We start from the raw sequence: 22,074 nt of genomic DNA, 5'->3' as shown, positions 1-22,074 counted from the left end.
TTGGAACTCGTAAAGCATGCAGTGCCGAATATGCTCTTCATCCGCCATCTTCTTAGCCCTAGTTTTGCAACAAAAACCAAACCAAATACAAACTTTTTCAAGCAAAACTTGTTAATTGCACTTCACACGTTCTGTAGATACCACGTGTTTGAAGGTTATGTCAATACAAGTCAACGCCAAGCAAGATTTTAAACGAATGTTTGAAAACGACATTAATTATTACTAGACCCGATACTAGGGATTTGGTAGATGAAGTGGGAGCTGCAGCCCTAGGACTTCTCCCAGTGTGCTGACTCTGTGCATGTAACACTTCTTAAAAAGATATTTGGGTGCTTATTATGTACACTAGAGGCCTGGTACACAAAATTCGTGCACGAATGTATGTGTGTCCCTCAGCCCAGCCTGCACTCTCTCTAATCTGGGACCCCTCAAGGGATGTCAGACTGCCCATTTAGGCCTGATCCCACTGGGTATATATCTCACAATCCAGGACTGCTGACTCCCAACTGCTCGCCTGCCTGCCTGCCTGATTGCCCCTAACAGCTTATGCCTGCCAGGCTGATTACCCCTAACCACTTCCCTGCCAGCCTGACTGACACCTAACTGCTCCCCTGCCAGCCCAATTGCCCCCGACTTCCCTCCCCTGCAGGCCCAGTCACTCCCAACTGCCCTCCCCTAAAGGCCTAGCCACCCCCAACCGCCCTCCCCTAAAGGCCTGGTCACCTCTAACTGCCCTCCTTGATCTCCCCCAACTGCCCTCCCCTGCAGGCCTGGTTGACCCCAACTTCCCTCTCCTGTAGGCCCAGTCACCCCTCACTGCCCTCCCCTGCAGGCCTGATCACCCCCAACTGCCTTCCCTTTCAGGCCTGGTTCTCCCCAGCTGCCCTCGCAGGCCTTATACCTCCCAACTGCCCTCCCTTGCAGGCCTTATACCTCCCAACTGCCCTCCATTGCTGACCCGATCGCCCACAAGTGCCCTCCCCTGCCGTCCATCTTGTGGTGGCCATCTTGTGCTCACATGGGGGTGGTCATCTTTGACCACATAGAGGCAGCCATCTTGTGTGTTGTGATGTTCAATTTGCATATTACCTCTTTATTGTATAGTGCATGAAATTTGTGTATGGAGGGGAGTCCCTCAGCCCGTTCTACACCCTCTCCAATCTGGTACCCCTTGGGGGGTGTCCGACTGCCGGGTTAGGTCTGATCCCTCTCACAATCCGGGACCACTGGCTCCTAACCACTTACCTGCCTGCCTGCTTGATCACCCCTAACCACTCTGCTTGCTACCTGATCGCCCATAACCTCTCTGCATGCCTGCCTGATTGCCCCTAACTGCTCTTTCCTGCTGACCTTATCGCCCCTAATTGCTCTCCCCTTCTGGCCTGATCACCCCTGGCTGTTCTCCCCAGCTGGTCTGATCACCCCTAACCACCTCTGCCTTGGCCCCCGCCACCATGGCTGTGTCCAGAAGGATGACCGGAAGATGTCTGGTCTGATTAGCATATTACCCTTTTATTAGTTATAGATAGTACTTTTAAGGTGATAGTGAAAAACAAGATGTCATGCAGAAAGCATTTGATTTAAAATAGTTTTTTTTTTTTTTTTGAGCCGAAACCGGTTTGGCTCAGTGGTAGAGTGTCGGTCTGCGGACTGAAAGATCCTGGGTTCGATTCCGGTCAAGGGCATGTGCATTGGTTGCGGGCATATCCCCAGTAGCAGGTGTGCAGGAGGCAGCTGATCGATGACTCTCTCTCATCTGTGTTTCTAACTTTCTATCTCTCTCCCTTCCTCTCTGTACAAAATCAATAAAAATATATTAAAAGAAAGAAAGAAAGAAAGAAAGAAAGAAAGAAAGAAAGAAAGAAAGTAGGCCCCCTTTAAAAAATAAATAAATAAATAAAATAGTTTTGTTTGTTTTTTTGAGCCGAAACTGGTTTGGCTCAGTGGTAGAGCGTCGGTCTGTGGACTGAAAGATCCCGGGTTCGATTCCGGTCAAGGGCATGTACATTGGTAGGGGGTGTGCAAGAGGCAGCTGGTCGATGTTTCTCTCTCATCGAGGTTTCTAGCTCTCTATCTCTCTCCCTTCCTCCTCTCTGTAAAATATCAATAAAATATATTTAAAAAAAATAAAAAATTAAAATAGTTTTTTTTTTGAGAATGAAATCTTTTTTAAAAATTTTATTTTTATTCCAAAAAGATGTTGTTGGTAGTACTTTGACTCCTTAAAACAAATTCAGTGTGACTGGATTATGTTGTGATGAAAAAAGTCATCAAGATTTATAGGCTACTGTTTTTATTATTGTGAAGACTTATGGAACAATGTAAAGAAATAGGAAAGCCAAAATAGGGGAATGACATAAATTGTATTATAGATTTGTTGTATTTGAGGAAACAATAAGATTGGTAATATGAGAAAAGTCAGCCTCCGTGTAGATTTGGTAGGTATTCACATGGAGGTGATTATTGAAACCCTAGATGTAGCTGAATTCTCTGAAAAAGAAAATAAAGAGCAACAGTTCTTAAATATTGGTATAAATAAGGTTTGGCTGTGGATTCTGTTATATTACAGATGCCTAGGCTCCACCATGGTGGTTTTGACTTACTAGGTTTAGGATGAAACCTGTGTATATCTGTAATTTGTAAAAAGTTCTTATGTATACCAAATTTTAAGAACCAATGGTGTTGAGAGAACAGAATAGTGCAATTTTAACCTTGAGTCTTTCAAATCTTGGAAAAACAAGAATAAGGATAGGAGACATAAAGAAGGTCAAAATATTCTAACCAAGACTTATTACTCATTTATTGAATACATAGTTGTGATAGGGTTGTCATACCACGTTATGGTAGACAGTAGGTGAAAGGGACAAGATAAGAGTCCAGAACAAAAATACCTTGAGGATCTGGGAAGGAATGGGTAAATGAGCAAGAAAAAGAATGCACAAATGCCAGAGCATATAACACCATGTGTTGTTTAAAATCAATTCAGTTATCAAGCTGTGGGCACTGATGGAGTAGGGTAAGGCAGATGTAAGCAGGCAACTATCCAAGTTTATAATGTAGAGGCGCCAAGAACAGTCTGGTGAAAAGACAAGGATAGAAGAATGGCATAAAAAAATCTTTATACTGAAGCGGCATTCTTAGCTTCAGCTGCCTTTGGCCTAAAGGCTTGTTGGTGATAACTATAAATGGCTGGATCAAGAATGTGGGGATAGATGCAAAATTCTTAGACTGAGACATTTCCCACAGAGGGACCCTGCTCAAAGCTGTGACGTCAAGGAAGTATATTTCTCAAAAAGGTTATGATCACTGAAATGTTGCTGTGAAGTCATGGAAGGTGATCTTTTTTTTACCCCTTTAATTATTTTAAAAATATTTTTTCTTTATTATTATTATTTTTAAAAATGCATCTTTATTGTTGAAAGTATTACAGATGTTCTTCTTCCCCCCTGCCATTGACCTCCTCCTCCCCACTTTAACACCCTCCCCAGGCCTTCAGAACACTATTATCTGTGTCCAAAGGTTATGCTCAAACTATATAATAAAAGGCTAATATTCAAATTATCCCCTTCATGGGAAGTTCAACTGGGAGTTGGACCAGAGGGCAGAGCCAGCTGGCAAACTGCCCGCAGCCCCCCAGCCGGCCCAGACTGATCAGCCCTGATCGGGGGAAGGCCGGCTGGACCCCACCCGTGCATAAATTTGTGCACTGGGCCTTTAGTATGCATATAAGTTGTTTCATTTAACACACACACACACACACACACACACACACTTCCCTCTGAGAATCCTCAGTCTGTTGCATGCTGGAATCTGATCTTTGGTAGTGAAGTTTTAGCTAAGTGGTTAGAACACAAAAATATTGCAGGGGCTTAAGGAGATGAGTGAGTAGCAAGAAAATAGAGGTAGTAGATAGACCATCAATTCAAGAAGTTTGGCAATGAAAGGAAGAGGAGAAATGGGATGGAAGCTTGAAACATGGAGTTGATTCTTTTTTCTTCAAGGAAGAGAGATGGATGTATTTGAAGGTAGAGAGAAAGGAGTAAATTGAGAGGGAGGTACTAAAGGTAACTTTGGAGAGGGGAAATAATCAAAAGACCAGGCTCCTTAAGAAAGCTGCAGCCCAGCCTGAGTGACTCAGTGGTTGAGCATCAACCTATGAATCATGGTTCAATTCCTGGTCAGGGCACATGCCTGGCTCAATCCCCAGCAGGGTGTATGGGGGAGAGAGCTGACCAATGATTCTCATCATTGGTGTTTTTTAGCTCTCTCTTCCTCTCCCTTCCACTCTGAAATCAATAAAAACACATTTTAAAAACCTGCAGAATAAGTAAACTTTGGAAAAAAATAAAGTTTAGTAATTTAAAAAAACTGGAAATGCAAGACAATGTAAATATATGATTATTTATTATTTTACTGTAAGTGTTTGTTTGTTTTTTTAGAAATAAATTAACTTTGTCAAGGAATGAATAGATTTTACATTTCATAATGAATAATAAATATACAACTACTCTAGTTACCTTGTAATTTCAGCTGGGAAAATCTTTTTTCAATTGAATATTAATTAAAAAATGGTTTTAGCATAGGTAAAATAGCTGCTGAGACCTAACATCAAGACAGTTAGTTCAGTTATGTGTGAAATCATTCTTTAAAAAATTGGATATGTTTTATGATGAAAGAAACTATACAAGCAAGAAGGTTACACTTATTCAAACTTTCCTATTTTCAGGGGAAGTGAACTGTATAATGAAGGTATCTGTATTTTCTAAATTATATTTTAAGAACTTTTATGTCATCTTTGCCAAAGAATATATTTAGAAAGTTTCAAATTTAGGAGACTAATCCCCAACTATCCTTATATTGTTCCACATAGAATTATATTGTTGCCAGTACATACAAAACAGCGTGTGGAACCAGGTATCTTCATTGAGTCTTTAGAGCTTAAAACCTGCAGACATTAAAATTTGAAAATTCAGTATCTGACTGACTAGCATTAAGTAAAATATTCATTTGGTAAATATCAGATCATGTACTTTTAATAGTTTTTTAAAAAGCTTTAAAACTTTTTTTTAAACAATACTTGTTTCATTTCACATCTCTTTTCATAGGTTTATAAAAAAGAATGAATGTTTTGTGTTTATGGGTGTCTAATTACTGTTTTTGCAGTACGGCATGTTGCTTGCAAGTTGCTGTGTATGTGTGAAAGCTCAGCTACTTCAGAAGAAGCTATTCACAGACGGATTTTGGTAAGTCCTAATTAAATGAGGACAAAGTACAGATGCAATGAAATAGTCATTACTCTATGAAAATGGTTGAAGTTAGTATAAACTGGAAGAATTTTATATTCTTTAGCATATTCATATTTCCTTTTCTTTTTTAAAAAAATTCTTTATTGTTTAAAGTATTACATATGTCTCCTTTTCCCCCTTAATCTCTCCCTGGTTGTTCCCACCCCCAAGCACTTTAAGGGGAGAAAGAAAAAGGTGTTCTCACTCTATCATGATACTTATGTCATTCCCAATTAACTCTTGATTTATCAGCTTATATAGAATCTATTTTTCTGCTATGATAGAAGATTTATCTCTTATTTTCTAATATCACTTTGTCTTCCCATTTTTTTGTTAATTATACTATTTTTTATTTATCTGATGGTTACCTTTTAAAACTAAATGACAAACTTTACATTTTTATTTTTATATCAGTTTTGGAGAGTATGTCTTTACTTTCCACTTGGAGAGAATATTAGTACCTTTATCATTCTCTCTACCTTTCTTTACCTTAAACCTCTTAACTCATGTCACTTTTAACATTTGCATTTTTGGCTTTCTTGATTCAAAGGATGAAAACTAAAAGGAGCATTTTATTGATTGCGATTACTACTTAATTCTGTGGATAATGGTATTTCTCTTTATTTTCTTGCTCTCTTAATACTGTTTCCTCAGGTATTCTATTTGTTGAGTGTAAGGTCCTTTTATGGTATTCATTCCCTCAATTGTTTAGTCATTGTTGCTTACATTTGATTTGAGATTCTGTGATAGTTTTCTGTAAATATTATGTCACTCTACCACAACCTGAATCCAGTGACTGATGGAAAAGTAGGACTGGATTCTTCAATTGACCTGTGTTGTAAGTAATCTGGAATTCTATTTTTATCCAGCCTAAGTGATTGTACTCACGATTCCTTCCTGGATGAGAAGGGAGGAGATACCTCTTGGGAGGAAGCCAACTGTCTGATACGCCTACTATTCACATCCAGAATGTTTCTACATTTTTCAATTTTGTGCATTTTGGGGGTGGTGATTTTATCTCATCCCATTTGCTGTCTATTTTTAAGAGGTTCCTCATTAATTTAGGTCAGTGGTTGGCAAACTCATTAGTCAACAGAGCCAAATATCAACAGTACAACGATTGAAATTTCTTCTGAGAGCCAAATTTTTAAAATTTAAACTTTTTCTTACGCCACTTCTTCAAAATAGACTCACCCAGGCCGTGGTATTTTGTGGAAGAGCCACACTCAAGGGCCAAGGAGCTGCATGTGGCTCTCAAGCCACAGTTTCCCAACCATGGATTTAGGTCAACTATAAATGCCCCTTATTTCCAGGACTCTTTAAAAAAAAAAGTATATTTTTATTGATTTCAGAGAGGAATGGAGAGGAAGAGAGAGACAGAAACATCAAGGATGAGAGGGAATCATTGATTGGCTGCCTCTTACCTGACCCCTACTGGGGATTGAGACCACAACCCAGGTATGTGCCCTTGACTGGAATTGAACCCGGGACTCTTCAGTTCACAGGCTGATACTCTATCCACTGAGCCAAACCAGCTAGGGACAGGACTCTTACTGAATAAGAAAAAAAAATATATATATATATATCTTTTCTCTTATTTATAGAGAATATATTAATATATAAATTCCTAGAAATAATATATATAAAACATGATATATTACATATATCATATCTAGGGATTTATAGTCTATAAGGTTTATACTAAAAATAGAGGCTCGGTGCATGAAAGTTCGTGCACTGGGTGGGTGTCTCAGCCCGGCTTGCCTTCTCACAGTTCGGGAGCCCTCAGGGGATGTCATACTGATGGGAGGCAACTGGGCTGATCAGGGGAAGGCGCTGCCCCATCACCCCATTGCTGCTGCCACTGCCACCTGCTGTGGTCATGGCCCTTGGCCCTTTCTTCTTAGTGCTGGCCCTGTACCCTGCCCACTGTTGGGTTGGGATGGGGGCACGATCTGGAGCTTGGCCGGCTGGTGGAGGGCCTGTGGGAGGTTGAGGCCCAGCAGGTCACACCCCATCTAGCCTCTGCAGAGGTGTGACACTAGGACCAGCCCTCACTGCTGCCTCTGTGGCTGCCTGTGTGGAAGGGGCAGCATTGGACCAGGGCCACGCAGCCCCTTCTCCTGATGCCTCTGCGGAAGGAGCCTCAGTGCTGGACTGGCCTGTGCTGAGGCCTCTCCCGTGCCACCTCTGCAAAAGGGACCTGCGGCATTGGACTGGCTTGTGCTGCTGCCTCTCCCATGCTGCTGACTCTCCTGCGCTGCCACCTTCCTTGCTGCTGGCCCTTGGTCCTCACAGTTGCTGCAGTTTTGTCCAGAAGGATGTCTGGAAGACGTCGGATCTATCTGGTCTAATTAGCATATTACCCTTTTATTAGTATAGATTATAGCATATATACCAGATATAAATTTATAGTATCCAAAATGTATAGTATAATATATATGTTTATATGCATATATGCACACACACACATATACTGCATTTCTAGGGACTTATAACACACAGGGTGGCTGTAGTGTGTGCTCAGTTCTTCATCTTCATTTAGTTCTTCTTTGCTTCCATAGCATTTGTACATATTTCGTATCAACTATTTATTTAGATGTCGTCAGTTACAATACGTGAGCTTCTTCAGGGTGCCTGGCATATAATAAACATTTGTTGGATTAATAAAAATTTTATTAGATATAGTATTTAAAAACTAGAACCCACATGTTGTTGACTTATAGTTTAATGATTATCATATAACTTCATGTATGTGAGCATTAATTTTTCAGAATTTTGTCTTATCTAAATTATCCCAATGTTTAGTTTTCTTTTTAATATTTCCTTAGAGGATGTCTTTTCAAGTACTAGTATATTAAATTTTTTAAAATCCTCACCCAAGGACATGCTTAGAGAGAGGAAGGGTGAGAGGAAGAGAGAAGCATTGATGTGAGAAAGAAGCGTCAGTTGGTTACCTTCTGCACACTCCCTGTTGGGGGATCAAACCTGCAACCCAGTTAGGTGTGCATTTTCAGTTGGAAACCCCTCAGTGCATAGTACACTCAACCAATGGAACCACTCCAGCTGGGAAAGTCTATTAATTTTTTTATAAATATGTTTTTGAAATATATTTTTATTTCAGAAAGGAAGGGAGAGGGAGAAAAACATCATTGATGAGGGAGAATCATTGATTGGCTGCCTTTTGTGCATCCCACACTGGGGATTGAGCCTACAACCTGGGCATGTCCCCTGACAGGGAATCAAACCATGACCTCCTGGTTCATGGATTGAAACTCAACCACTGAGTCAAACTGGCCGATTTATTAATTAAACAATATTTTTATTGATTTCATAGAAGGGAAAGGGAGAGAGAGATAGAAACATCAATTATGAGAGAAACATCAATCATTGACCAGCTGCTGCCTGCCTGCCCCACACTGGGGATTGAGCCCAAAACCCAGGCATATGCCCTACTGGGAATCAAATTGTGGTTCACAGGTCAATGTTCAACCACTGAATCATGCCAACGGGCTATTTTTATTATTGTTTTTCTCAAGACCATTTCTCTTAATTATGGAGTTCAAAACAGAACACAGAATTCTAATAAATGCTGATAACGTTTTGTTTTCTGTGGATTAGTACCTTTATCATTCTCTCTACCTTTCTGAATATGGACAGGAAATTAAATATTTTCTTCAGTATCCTCCTCAACCAGTTTGGAGGAGGTGTGATTAAAAATAATATATATTTTTAATCTCTCTCTTACAGATGACTATGAAAACAGGAAAAGGGTGGGTGGATGTTGGAAATGCTGTGATTGCTGATGAATTTTTTCAAGCTGCTATGGCTGTAAGTTACTTATTTTTTTAGCTGTGGCAATTATTTGTAACAGTTGTTATTCACATTATTACAGAGTATTGTTGTTTTGTTTTCCAGGGGTTGGAGCAATTATATGCCAAATTAATGCAGAGCAGCTTCACTGATACCCAAGTGACTGTACAGAAGTTGACCATTGAGAGAAATCTTTTCAAAGTGCTTTCTTACCAAGCAGAGTCAGTAGGTATCATAGTCACCAGAGCCTCACAATGAGGCATTTGTTATATGTAAATACAAAAGTGATGATCTATTAAAAGAAAGTCAGGTGTCATTGGCCTTTCATCTCTATATAAAAACCTAAGCAACCATTACAACCGAATGACCAGAACGACTGGTTGACCAGTTGCTGTGATGCACACTGACCACTAGGGGGCAGGCAGTTAATGCAGGAGTTGCCCCCTGGTGGTCAGTGTGCTCCCAGAGCCAACATCCTGTGGACCCTCCCCCCACCTTGCCAGCTGGCCAATCTCCTGGGGTCCCTCTTCCCAGCCAGCCGGCCCCCAATAGGCCTCAATTGCCATCTAAGCTGAGGAACCTCACCCATGAAAAAATTCATGCACCAGGTCTCTAGTAAGATTATATTTGATTTTTTAAATCTCTGTTTTGTATCTAAAGGTAACATTACTGATAGTGATTGGTATATATGTGAAGTTGGATAAAGTTGAAAAGAATGATATATAACTAAACATCGTTTTACCACTGCACGTAATATCTATCAGTTATTTATGGCAGTAGCCTCTATTTGAAACACCCATATTTGTGACTCTCTTCTATTCACAGTCTGCCTAATATATGTGCCTGTTAAGAGTCTTCTCATTTGTAATTGTTCTGAGTTGTTTGCTGATGTTTTCTAAAAGTCTGCTGTTATCAGTGTTCCAAGTTGTACTTTACCTGTGTTTTTCTTTTGAATTTCCTCCTTATTGTCACCATACAGTTAGGCGTGCATTTTCAGTTGACTAAATGTTAGCTGTGATGAGTTTGTGCTCTATAATTATGTACGTAATTCTAGAAATGAAAGAGATCTTAAACATCATCTAGTGTAATCCATTTATTTTTATTAACATTTATTGAGACAATTCATATACTATAAAATTCACACATTTAAAATGTACAGTTTAGTGGATTTAATATATTCACAAAATTATGCAATCTTTGCCATAATCTAAGAGTAAAGCATTTTTATCACCCCAAAAGGAAACTCCCTACCCATTACCAGTCACTCCCAATTCCTCCTAATCCCAGCCTAGCAACCATTAATCTACTTTCTGTCTGAATAGATTTACCTATTCTGGACATTTCAGATAACTGAAATCATACAGTAAGTATCTTTTGTGATTAGCTTCTTTTACTTAGCATGTTTTCAGGGTTAATCCATCTTGTAGCATGTATCAGTACTTTATCTTTTTATTACCAAATAATGTTCCACTATATGGATATACCACATTTTGTTTATGCATTCATCCATTGATGAACATTTGAGGTGTTTTCCACTTTGGGCTATTTTGAATAACTAGAGAGAGGCCAGGTGCATGAAATTCGTGCATGGGGCGGGGGAGTATCCCTCAGCCCAGCCTGCACTCTCTCCATTCTGGAACCCCTCGAGGGATGTTTGACTGCCCATTTAGAGTCAAGTCCCCGCCCACCCACATGCGCCTTAAAATCCTGTGAGACTAAGACCCGGCTGGCCTCTGCCCCCATTGGTCTAGATTCAGACCAGGCCAGTCCCACCCTTGTCAAGCCCCGCTGGGCAGGGATGTAGCCTCAGGTCCCCTGGACCAGTGCCAGGTTGGGGGTGTGGCCTGAGGTCCCCCAGCCCAGACCAGGGTAGGGGGCATACCTTGATGTCCCCCATCAAGCCCTGCCAAGTGGGGGACATGGTCTGAAATCTCCTGTCAAGCCCTGCCAGGCAGTGGGGTGCAGTCTCAGGTCACTTGGCCTGGCACTGGGAGGGGGCGCGCAGCCTCAGGTCCCCCGTCAAGCCCCACTGGGCAGAGGGTATGACCTGAGTTTCCCTGACTCAGCACTGGGTGTGCACCTTGAGGTACCCTGTCAAACCCTGCTGGGTGGGGAGCATGGCCTAAGGTCCTCTGTCAAGCCCCACCAGGCAGGGGGTGCAGCTTCAGGTCCCCTGGCCCAGTGCTAGGGTGGGGGGTGCGGCCTGAGGGCCCCCAGCCTGGTGCCAGGGTGGGGAACATGGCCTGAAGTGCCCTGTCAAGCCCCACCTGGTGTGGGGAATGGCCTGAGGTCCTCCAGCCTTGCACTGGGGTGGGGGGAGCAGCCTGAGGTCCCCTAGCCCAGTACTAGGATAGGAAGCACACCTTGAGGTCCCCCGTCAAGCCTTGCTGGGTGTGGGCATGGCCTGAGGTCCCCGGGCCTGGCACCAGGGCAAGGGGTGAGGCCTAAGGTCCCTTGTCAAGCCCTGCAGGGTGGGGGCGTGGCCTGAGGTCCCCAGGCCTGGTGCCAGGGTGAGGGGCGTGGCCTGATTTTCTATCAAGCCCTGCCAGATGGGGGGGGGGGTGCAGCCTCAGGTCCCCTGTCAAGCCCTATGGGGGCGAGAGAGGGCTAGCCTCAGGTTCCTGCTGATTGCCCATAAAGGCTCCTTATGGGAACTTGGCTTCAGCTCTGGGTGCAGCCATCTTTGTGATGGAGTGATGGTCAATTAGCATATTCTGTCTTTATTAGATAGGATTGTCTCTCAGGCATGCCTCTGTGTTGAGCAGGGAATTCTTTTTATAAATTTCTTTATTGATTAAGGCATTACATATGTGTCCTTATTCCCCCATTACCCCTAATCATCCCCCTCATGCCCTTACCCCCCTGTTGTCTGTGTCCATTGGTTAGGCTTATATGCATGCATACAAGTCCTTTGGTTGATCTCTCCCCCTTATCCCCACCCTCCCCTACCTTGCCTCTGAGGTTTAATGGTCTGATCGATGCTTCTGTGTCCCTGGACCTGCCCCTGTTCATCAGTTTATGTTGTTCATTATATTCCACAAATGAGTGAGATCATGTGATATTTATCTTTCACTGCCTGGCTTTTTTCACTTAGCATATTGCTCTCCAGTTCCATCCATGCTGTTGCTAATGGAAAGAACTCCCTCTTTTATGGCAGCATAGTATTCCATTGTGTAGATGTGCCATAGTTTTCTAATCCACTCATTTGCTGATGGGCATTTGGACTGTTTCCAAATCTTAGCTATTGTAACTTGTGCTGCTATGAACATAGGGATGCATATATCCTTTCTGATTAGTGTTTCCAGTTTCTTAGGATATATTCCTAGGAGTGTGATTACTGAGTCAAATGGGAGTTCCATTTTTAGTTTTTCAGTTTTTTAGTTTTATTTTTTATTGATTATGGTCTCACATAATTGTCCTTATTCCCCCATTCCCATCCCAAACCCCTCCCTAGATATGCCCCCCCTCAACCCCCCGTTGTCCATGGCCACTGGCTAGGCCCATATGTATGCACACAAGTCCTTTGGTTGATCTCTTCCCCTTACCCCCATTCCCCCTTATTTTCCCTCTGAGGTTTGAGAGTCTGATCGCTGGTTCTCTTTCTCTGGGTCTGTTTGTGTTGTTCATTATTTCCTCTAGATGTGTGAGATCATGTGATCCAAGAAATACCCTTGTAAGAACCTAAACTGCAACAAGCCATAATGGTTATGCTGAGAGGCAAATGAATCAGTCTGTAGTGAGTTCCTTTCTGGGCCAACAGTTCTTTTGCGTCCCAATTTCAATGCCAGATAGTTCCTTATGTGTACATGCCAGCCATGATATTTCAGATCTGGTTGGTGGACAAATGGCGGTAATGCAGGTCTGCCTGTCTCTGGTTTGGTCCTGGGCATCCTTTAGCAACCCGCAGCTGCTATCTGCTGGTGTGCTGAGGCGTCGTCAGCATCTTCCATCTCTGAATTGTGTCTCTTCTGTCTTCATGGCTGGAGCGCTTCTGTCTATTGCTCTCTGTTACAGAATTCCAGATGGTCTCGGAGTTGTTTTCTGAAAATATACAAACATATTCTCGACCAAAAGTTAATAAAAGGGATATTTTCTTTAAATTTTATTTGGGATTCTTTTCCATTCCCCCCCCCCCCCCCCCCCCGCCCAAATGATTTTCCCCTGGCTTGTTTTGTCACCTGTGTGTATTTTCATGGATATCTTGCTATTAGCGTTTCGAATGAAGGTTAACATTTTTAGTTTTTTGAGGAAACTCCATACTGTTCTCCACAGTGGCTGCACCAGTCTACATTCCCACCAGCAGTACACAAGTGTCCCTTTTTCTCCACATCCTCGCCAGCACTTGTCATTTGTTGATTTGTTGATAATAGCCATTCTGCCAGGTGTGAGATGGTACCTCATTGTCTTTTTCATTTGCATCTCTCGGATGATAAGTAACTTTGACAATATTTTCATAGAGCAGGGAATTCTTTGTTGAATTATAGTTGGTTAACTTTTAATTTCATATCACCTAGAATGTTTGATTACTCTAGCTTTGTAATGCATTTTGAAATAGGGAAGTGTGAGCCTTGCAAGTTTGTTTGTTTCTCCCCTCCAAATGTTCTTGTCTATTCTGTGTAACTTAAATTTTCATATGAAATTTAAGACCTGCAAATCAGTTTCTGCAAAAAATCAGGTAGAATTTTGAGGGGAATTATATTAATCTATAGTTCAATTTAGGGAATATTGCCATCTTAAGACTGTTAAATCTTCTGATTTGTGAAAATGGAATGTATTACCATTTAGATAGGTCTTCTTTTATTTATTTAAACATTTTTTTGTAGTTTTTAGTGTACAAGTCTTGCAGTTCTTTTGTTAAATTTATTCCCAATTATTTTATTTTTTATGTTAATTTATATAAAATTATGTTCTTAATTTTATATTTTGTTTATTCAGTGTTAATGGATAGACAAACAATAAAGCTTTCTATATTGTGCCCTGTAATCTGGCTGAACTTGTTTATTAGAGTTTTTATAGTTTTCTGAGGATATTTTATGTACAAGATCATGTCATTTGAAAATAGAGATAATTTTATTTAGGAATTATACTTATGAATGAATTTATCAGAAGTGTAAGACTAGTACACTGAAAATTATAAAGCTGTTGAAAGAGGAAATTGAAGCCATAATGTTTAGGGATGTACATAATAAGTATCAGAGTAACTCTTCTGGCTCCACGATGAGATTGTACTAAACTGCATTTCATTGCAGATGTTCACAGCACTTCAGACTATGAGTTATTGTGAGCCTGTTTTAGGACAAAAGACTGATATTTAAAATAAAAATTTTCTCTAATACAAGACCTATTGAAGTCTAGGAATCATGAATTAGACTTTGCATTATATCATCCTATCTGGTAAAGAGGGAATATGCTAATTGCTGTCATACTGGCACAAAGATGGTAGCACCCACAGCCAATAAGGAGGAAATATGCTAATTGACTGCCACACCCTCTAAGATGGCAGTACTCAGTCTCCTCAGCCCCACCGCAGCCTGAGGCATATGCCTTCCTCCGGAGTCCCCCTGTTCCTTCAGCCTCCAGCTGCCCAGGGCCAGTCTAAGGCACAGCCAAGTCTCAGATGGTGGCTGCCCATCTGCTCATGGCTGCCTGAGTTTCAGGTAATCAGGGCTGGCCAAAGATTGGGCTGCCATCAGTGGCAGCAGCAGACCCACCTTCCCCTGATCACCAGGTTGCCTTCCGCCTCTGAGGGCTCCTGGACTGTGAGAGGGGGCAGGCCGGGCTTAGGGAACCCCCTACCAGTGCATGACTTTTCATGCACCGGGCCTCTAGGAATATAATAACATGTAATACACCAGTTTTGGCATTTTCAGGGAAAGTGAACTACTACTAGTCAATTCCGTGTTACCTAAGATTCTTGCTGCTTATTTCTCTGTATTTTGAGCTGCTTATTATTTAACTAGACTAACTGATGTTGCTAAACAATATTAGAAAACAAATTAAGACTTATAAGTAATAGTTAAAAGATATTAAAATTGACTTGTAGACATATAGCCTTGTCATTTCATTTTAGCCAATTGTTGATAATTTTTACTTTCCCAGGCAATTGCTCAAGATGATTTTCAAAGAGCATCTACTTGTATAATGCGCTGCAAAGATATGTTGATGAGGTTCCCTAAAATGGTGAGTGAAATTTATGAATTTATTCTTGAAGTGCTTGAAAATATGTTACATCAAGTTTTAGGAAGTATTATTGCTACTTTATGCAACCCTTTAGAGATTATATTGAAATCAGTTCTAGTTTGCTGATCTTTTAAATATTTTGCTTTGTTTGTTGTATACTAAAAAGGATGTTTAAAAAAGCAAAATGGAAGAAAGACTATACAGGGAGAAACCAAGATGGCGGCATAAGGTAAACACCTAAATGCAGCTTACCACAACAATTTTAAAATTACAACTGGAAAAAAGAGCAAACATCACCCTGAACCATTAGAAGTTCTGGCTGAGTGGAAGCTCTACCATCTAGAAAGGGAAGAGAAAGGGTGCTGAGTCTCAGGAGCTGTGGAGGTGTGGAGATCTGTGCACATGGAAAGGGCGGCCGCCGAATATGCTGCTGGCTTACTCGCAGCGCCCTCGGGCAGCTAACACGTGGCTAGCTTTCTAGTTCGGGAGGAAAACAAAACCTCCCTATTTCACTGATAGCCAGCTCCGGTCAAGGAGAAATTGGACTGTCAGGCAGTGGTCAAAACTCTCTCAGAGGTGCGCATGGCCAGCAGCAATTACTGCAGGACTCAGGAACAGGACCCTTTTAGGGAGGGGCTGCCAGGAAACCAAAGCTTGTCTGTGCTACCCTGAGACTCTGCCCTGTCCAAGCGGAGCACAGAAGCCCTCCCAGTGACTACCGTGTTTCCCTGAAAATAAGACATCCTCCGAAAATAAGACCTACTTACAGGTTTCCTTCTGAGTGAAATATAAGGCATCCCCCCGAAAATAAGCCCCCCCCCCCCTAGGATAAACATGAGAGATTTGGTCCACTGATTCTGAAAGAAATGGAGTCACAAGAAATTCACCAGGAAATTCAGGATTTGGATTGTTTTGATGATGTTCCAGAAGATGATGACATGATTGTCATTGAATAAATGAGTAAATTCTTGATACTGTTGGATTCACAGTTTGTCTGGTTTGTGTTGACAACTACCGTACTACCGTACCATATACAGGTAATAAATTTTCTTTATTTTCATTTAACAATAAATGTGTACCGTATTCTTCTTCATGTTAAAATAAGACATCCCCTGAAAATAAGACCTAGTGCATCTTTGGGAGCAAAAATTAATATAAGACACTGTTGTATTTTCGGGGAAACAGGGTAGCTTTCTCGTTCAGGAGAAAAACAAAACCTCCCAACAGCACTGATAGCCAACTCTGATCCGGGAAGAAACTGTCAGGGAACAGGCAAACCTGGAGAACAGCCTTCCCCCATGTGGTGTGCACGCCAGCAGCCAGTGTTGTGGGACTTGGCTAATAGGACCCTCTTAAGGCGGGGCTGACGGGAAACCAAAACTTGTCTGTGCCACCCTGAGACTCTGCCCCATCCAAGCTGAGCGCAGAAGCCCTCCTAGCTGAAACACTGCTGATCCTCACAGCCAACTGGCTTGGAAATCAACTCTCCCCAGTGATACCAACAACAAGCAAGGCTTAACAACAAGTCTGCTCACACAGCCCACAAAGGGCTGCACCAAGATTGTCTACCTCAGGTAACTGGGAAGGCTGAGCTACTGGGCCCTGCTAGGACACCTAGCACACAAAGCTACTCCATCAACTCAGGGAAGCAGCTAAAATGCAGGGAAGAGGCAGGCTACAAAGGAAGGAAATGGAGGAAAGCGAAAGAATGGACATAGAGTTCAAAACCACAGTTATAAGGTTTTTCAAGAATTTCCTAGAAAAGGCCAACAAAATAAATGAGACCTTTGAGGATATGAAAAGGGATCAACTAAAAATAAAGCATGCACTGACTGAAATAAAAAATATTATACGGAGTCCTAAAACAGACTGGAAGATTGTAAGAATCAAGTCAAAGATTTGGAACACAAAGAGCCAGAGGACACTCTTCCGCAGAAGCAAGAAGAGAAGAAAATCCAGAAAGTTGAAGATAGTGTAAGAAGCCTCTGGGACAACTTTAAGCGAACCAACATCAGAATTATGGGGGTCCCAGAAGAAGAGAGAGAGCAAGATCCTGAAAACCTATTGGAAGAAACAGTGACAGAAAACTTCCCCCACCTGGTGAAAGAAATAGACTTACAAGTTCAGGAAGTGCACAGAACCCCAAACAAAAGAAATCCAAAGAGGACCACACCAAGACACATCATAATTAAAATTTCAAGAGCAAAGGACAAAGAAAGTATATTAAAAGCAGCAAGAGCAAAACAGGTAGTTACGTATAAAGGAGCACCCATACGATTATCAGCTGATTTCTCAACAGAAAGTATGCAGGCCAGACGGGAATGGCAAGAAATATTCAAAGTGATGAATAGCAAGAACCTACAGCCAAGATTACACTATGCAGCAAAGCTATCACTCAGAATTGAAGGCCAGATAAAGAGCTTCACAAATAAAAAAAAGCTAAAGGAGTTTATCACCGCCAAACCAGAATTATGAAATGCTGAAAAGTATTCTTTAAGAAGAGGAAGAAGATAAAGATAAAAATTATGTACAACAAATATGTAACTATCAACAAGTGAATCTGAAAACCAAGGGAATTAAAAAATCTGATGAACAATATTAACTGGTGAATATAATACCCTGTTTCCCCGAAAATAAGACAGTGTCTTCTATTAATTTTTTCTCCCAAAGTTGTGCTAGGTCTTATTTTCAGGGGGTGTCTTATCTTTCCATGCGCTAGGTCTTATTTTCTGAGGATGTCTTATTTTCGGGGAAACACGGTAGAATCAGAGGTATAGAAAGGGAGTGGACTGACGATTCTCGGGGAAAAGGGGAATCGGGTGCAGGAAGAGACTGAACAAAAATTGTACACCTATGGATGAGGACAGTGGGGGGTGGGGAAAGGGTAGAGAGTGGGGTAGGAACCTGCTGGAGGGGAGCAATGGAGGGGAAAACAGAGGAACAATTGTAATAATCAGAACAATAAAGATTTATTTAAAAAATTTTAAAAAGCAATATAGATTATTTCTTAAAATTTATTTGCTTTCCTTTTTATTGTTAAACCATTTTGATAATAGTTCCTCCATATTCCATGCTATGTGATAAAAGAAAGAAAAAATGATTATATTTCCCCCCTGGCAAGGTTGACAGCAGTTAATTATAGTGATGCCATACTATTTTTCTATATTGGGATTTGGAGGTGTGAGAAATTTTATAGAATAAATAAAGCCTGCTTCCCAGACTGGATCTTATAAAATTTCCAGAATTGATAAGATTTTATTTTTCCACTTAATCTCACTCTTTCATTCTTCATCTCCTATTTCAGTGCCTATGTTTATTTCAGGGTTTACTATTAGAGGTAATTGATATCAAAGATATATTTGTATGTTAGGGAGAATGTTCCAGGGCTCCATAAATTGTACTTACTTGTGAAGTTGATCTTACTTTACCCTCAAATTCCGTGTTATAACGTCTAGTTTAATTCAGGAAATACTTATATATTGCTGATTATAGGCTATATATTCTTTACAGCTTTAAAAAATTAAAGAAAAAATGTAAGAATTTTTATTGATTTTAAGAATGAGAGGAAGTGAGAGAGAGAGAGAGAGAGAGAAACATAGATGTGAGATTAAAACATTGATTGGCTGCCTTCTGCCTGCCCCCAACTGAGGATTGATCTCACAACCTGGGCATGTGACCTGATGGAGAATTGAACTGGCAACCTTTCAGTGCATGGAACGATGTCCAACCAACTATGCTACACCAACTAGGCAAAGCAATTTTATATTTACAAAAGTATTAACAGTAATAATTCAAAGAACTACTCTATACCCTTTGCCCAGAGACCCCATTCAAGTTTCTCAATATTGTCCTTTATACAAAACTAGAGGCCTGGTGCATGAGTAGGGTCCCTAGGCCTGGCCAGCAATCAGGGCCAATTAGGCCCTTCCAGATGCTGGCCAGGGCCTTCCTTCTGGTTGCCGGCTGGGGCCTTCCTTCATTCTGTGTTGCTCCCTGGTTGTTAGTGCATGTCATAGTGAGCAATCGAACTCGTGGTCTCCTGGTCAAACTCCCTAGGGTATACTTTGCATATTAGCCTTTTATATACAGATAGACGGGTTCAATCTAGAATTGCACCTGGTCTCTAGTCTCTTTCAATCTGGAAAACATCCACACTTTTGCCTTGTTTTTCATAATCTCAGAAGTTTTGAAGATTACAGACCAGAAATTTTGTAGAACATTACTTAATTGTTTTTCAGTTCTTACCTTTTTTTTTTTTAGTGAAGTATAAATGGCTGTATAACATTGTGTTAGTTTGAGGTGTATGATGTTTTGGTTTGATACATTTATATATTACCTTTAAAAAATATTTTCAAATTGATTTTAGAGAGGAAGGGAGAGGGAGAGAAACATCAGTGATGAGAGAAAATCAATTGGCTGCCTTTTGCACAAGACCCCTTCCCCATTGGGGATCGAAGCCACAACTGGGCATGTGCCATTGACTAGAATTGAACCAGGGATCCATCAATCCTTAGGCCGATGCTCTAGCCACTGAGCCAAACTGGCTAGTCCGTGTGTGAGTTTTTCAAAGCCTTTATTCCCCAAAGCAATGCTCTGCAGCTTCTCCTCCCAGGCTTTCAACATGTATATTGTTTGTTTCAGTCATCATCTTTTGCCCTACATAGCAGGAGCTTATTCTTTTGTATTTCAGTGTTTTCAAGAAACACCCAAGTCCAGCCATTTGCCACCTTGTAAGTGCTCTAAAACAGGAGAAATAAAATCAGGCACTTTGCATTTGTCCTTCTTGGAAGCACTGGACAGGTTAAATCAAACAAATCCAATTCCTTGGAAACAAGGTCCACTCTGTTGCCTTGGGAACCGGGTGGGTACCCACAGCACAGACACAAGCTGCCATTTTCAAAACTGGTCCTGTGTCAGAGATTGGGATGGGGCAAAGGCAAAGTTAAAATGCCAAACAATTCACCTACCATATTTAAGTCAAATTTTCCTTGATTCAGCACTCACTTTGTTGCTCTAAACTTTTGACCATTTTGCAGATTTCCAACAATTTTTTGTAGCTTTTGCTCACTTTTGTCAGTGTTTCTTTGGAAGTCTAGGCTCTTTGAGTTCCCTAGTGTGCTATTTTCTCTGATGTCACTCAATATTTTGATACTCTTTATCTTTTGTATGAAAACCGATTTTTCTCTCTGAAAATTTATATAAGTACCAGAGGCCTGGTGCACAAAGTTTGTGAACTGAAGGGGGGTCCCTCAGGCCAGCCTGTGCCCTCTCGCTGACCAGGAGCCCTCCGGGGACATCCTCAAAGCTGCTGCAGAGGTGGGAGAAGGCTCCCGCCACCATTGCTTCACTTGCCAGCCATGAACCGGGCTTCTGGCTGAGTGGTGTTCCCCCTGTGGAAGCACACTGACCACCAGTGGGCAGCTCCTGTGTTGAGCACATGCCCCCTGGTGGTCAGTGCATGTCATAGCAACTGGTCATTCCACTGTTTAGTTGATTTGCATATTAACCTTTTATTATATAGGATAACCAATACTTATTTAACATTATTCTTACTGCTTTATAAATATTACTTAATCTTCACAATAACCATTGAAGTGTGTTTTATTGTTATCCCCATTTTAGATAAGGACTGAAGCAAAAAGGGGTTTAGCAGCTTGCCCAATGAAATGCAGTAAATGATGAAAACTAGATTCAAACCTAGACATTGTGGCTCCAAAGTCCCTGCACTTAATTACTATATTGTTTTTTCTCTTGTCTGCAATATTTTAAATTTTTATGATATGTCTTGGTGTGAATCTTTTTGCATTCATTGTGCTGGGCACATGGAAATCCATTTTAATCTGGTAATTCTATTGTTACTAACTCATTTTGTTGATGGTTTACTCTTCTCTGCTCTTCCTAGGGCTTCTACTTTTCAGATATTAGATTTCATGTATTATTTTCTAGTCATTTTGTCTTTTTCCTATTTTCCATCTCATTTTAATTTTATATTACTGTTTGGGTGATTTTCTCAATTTTGTTTTCTAACACTTTTCATGAATTTTTCATTTTGATGCCATGCTTTTAATTTCTAGGGGTTCTTTTTATTTTTCTGTATTTCTTTTTCATAGCATCCTATATTTTTTATTGTCTAAAGTATTACATATGTCTCCTTTTTCCCCAATTGACACCCCCCCCCCGCCCCCGCTACTCCCACACCCAGGATAAGCCCCCACTGCCCCAGTATCTGTGTCCATTGGTTATGCTAATATGCATGCATACAAGTCCTTTGGTTGATCTCTACCCACCCCCTCCCCTGATTTTTCTTTGAGGTTGGATGGTCTGTTCAGTGTTACCTTGTCTCTGGATCTATTTTTTTAAAATCAGTTTATGTTATTCATTATATCCCACATATGAGTGAGATCATATGATATTTACCTTTCTCTGACTGGCTTATTTCACTTAACATAATGCTCTCCAGTTTCATCTATGCTATTGGAAATGGTAAAAGTTCCTTCTTTTTTAAACCAGTGTAGTATTTCATTGTGTAGGTGTTTTATTCCACTCATCTACTGATGGCCACTTAGACTGTTTCCAAATCTTAGCTGTTGTAAATTGTGCTGCTATAAACATAGGGGTGCATATATCCATTCTGATTGGTGTTTCTGATTTCTTGGGATGTATTGCTAGAAGTGGGATTACTGGATCAAATGGGAGTTCCATTTTTAACTTTTTGTTTTTGACAGTGGCTGCACCAGACTGCATTCCCATCAGCAATGCACGAGGGTTCCTTTTTCTCCACATCCTTGCCAGCACT

General features: G+C 41.0%; 1 protein-coding gene across 1 annotated transcript in view; it reads left to right on the top strand.

The window, feature by feature from the left end:
- The window catches only part of TEX11 (testis expressed 11), a 285,049-nt gene that overhangs the window by 6,136 nt on the left and 256,839 nt on the right, over window positions 1-22,074 (top strand). The window contains exons 4-7 of the mRNA XM_045571903.1: window positions 5,164-5,243; window positions 9,036-9,116; window positions 9,204-9,323; window positions 15,198-15,278. Coding sequence (XP_045427859.1) covers window positions 5,164-5,243; window positions 9,036-9,116; window positions 9,204-9,323; window positions 15,198-15,278 — 362 coding nt within the window. The remainder of the gene's footprint in view (window positions 1-5,163; window positions 5,244-9,035; window positions 9,117-9,203; window positions 9,324-15,197; window positions 15,279-22,074) is intronic.

This window comes from Pipistrellus kuhlii, unplaced genomic scaffold (assembly GCF_014108245.1).
Source record: "Pipistrellus kuhlii isolate mPipKuh1 unplaced genomic scaffold, mPipKuh1.p scaffold_m20_p_40, whole genome shotgun sequence".
Taxonomy (NCBI): Eukaryota; Metazoa; Chordata; class Mammalia; order Chiroptera; family Vespertilionidae; genus Pipistrellus; species Pipistrellus kuhlii.
The sequence above is the reverse complement of the archived record's forward strand: the minus strand, read 5'-3'. Positions and strand labels throughout refer to the sequence as shown.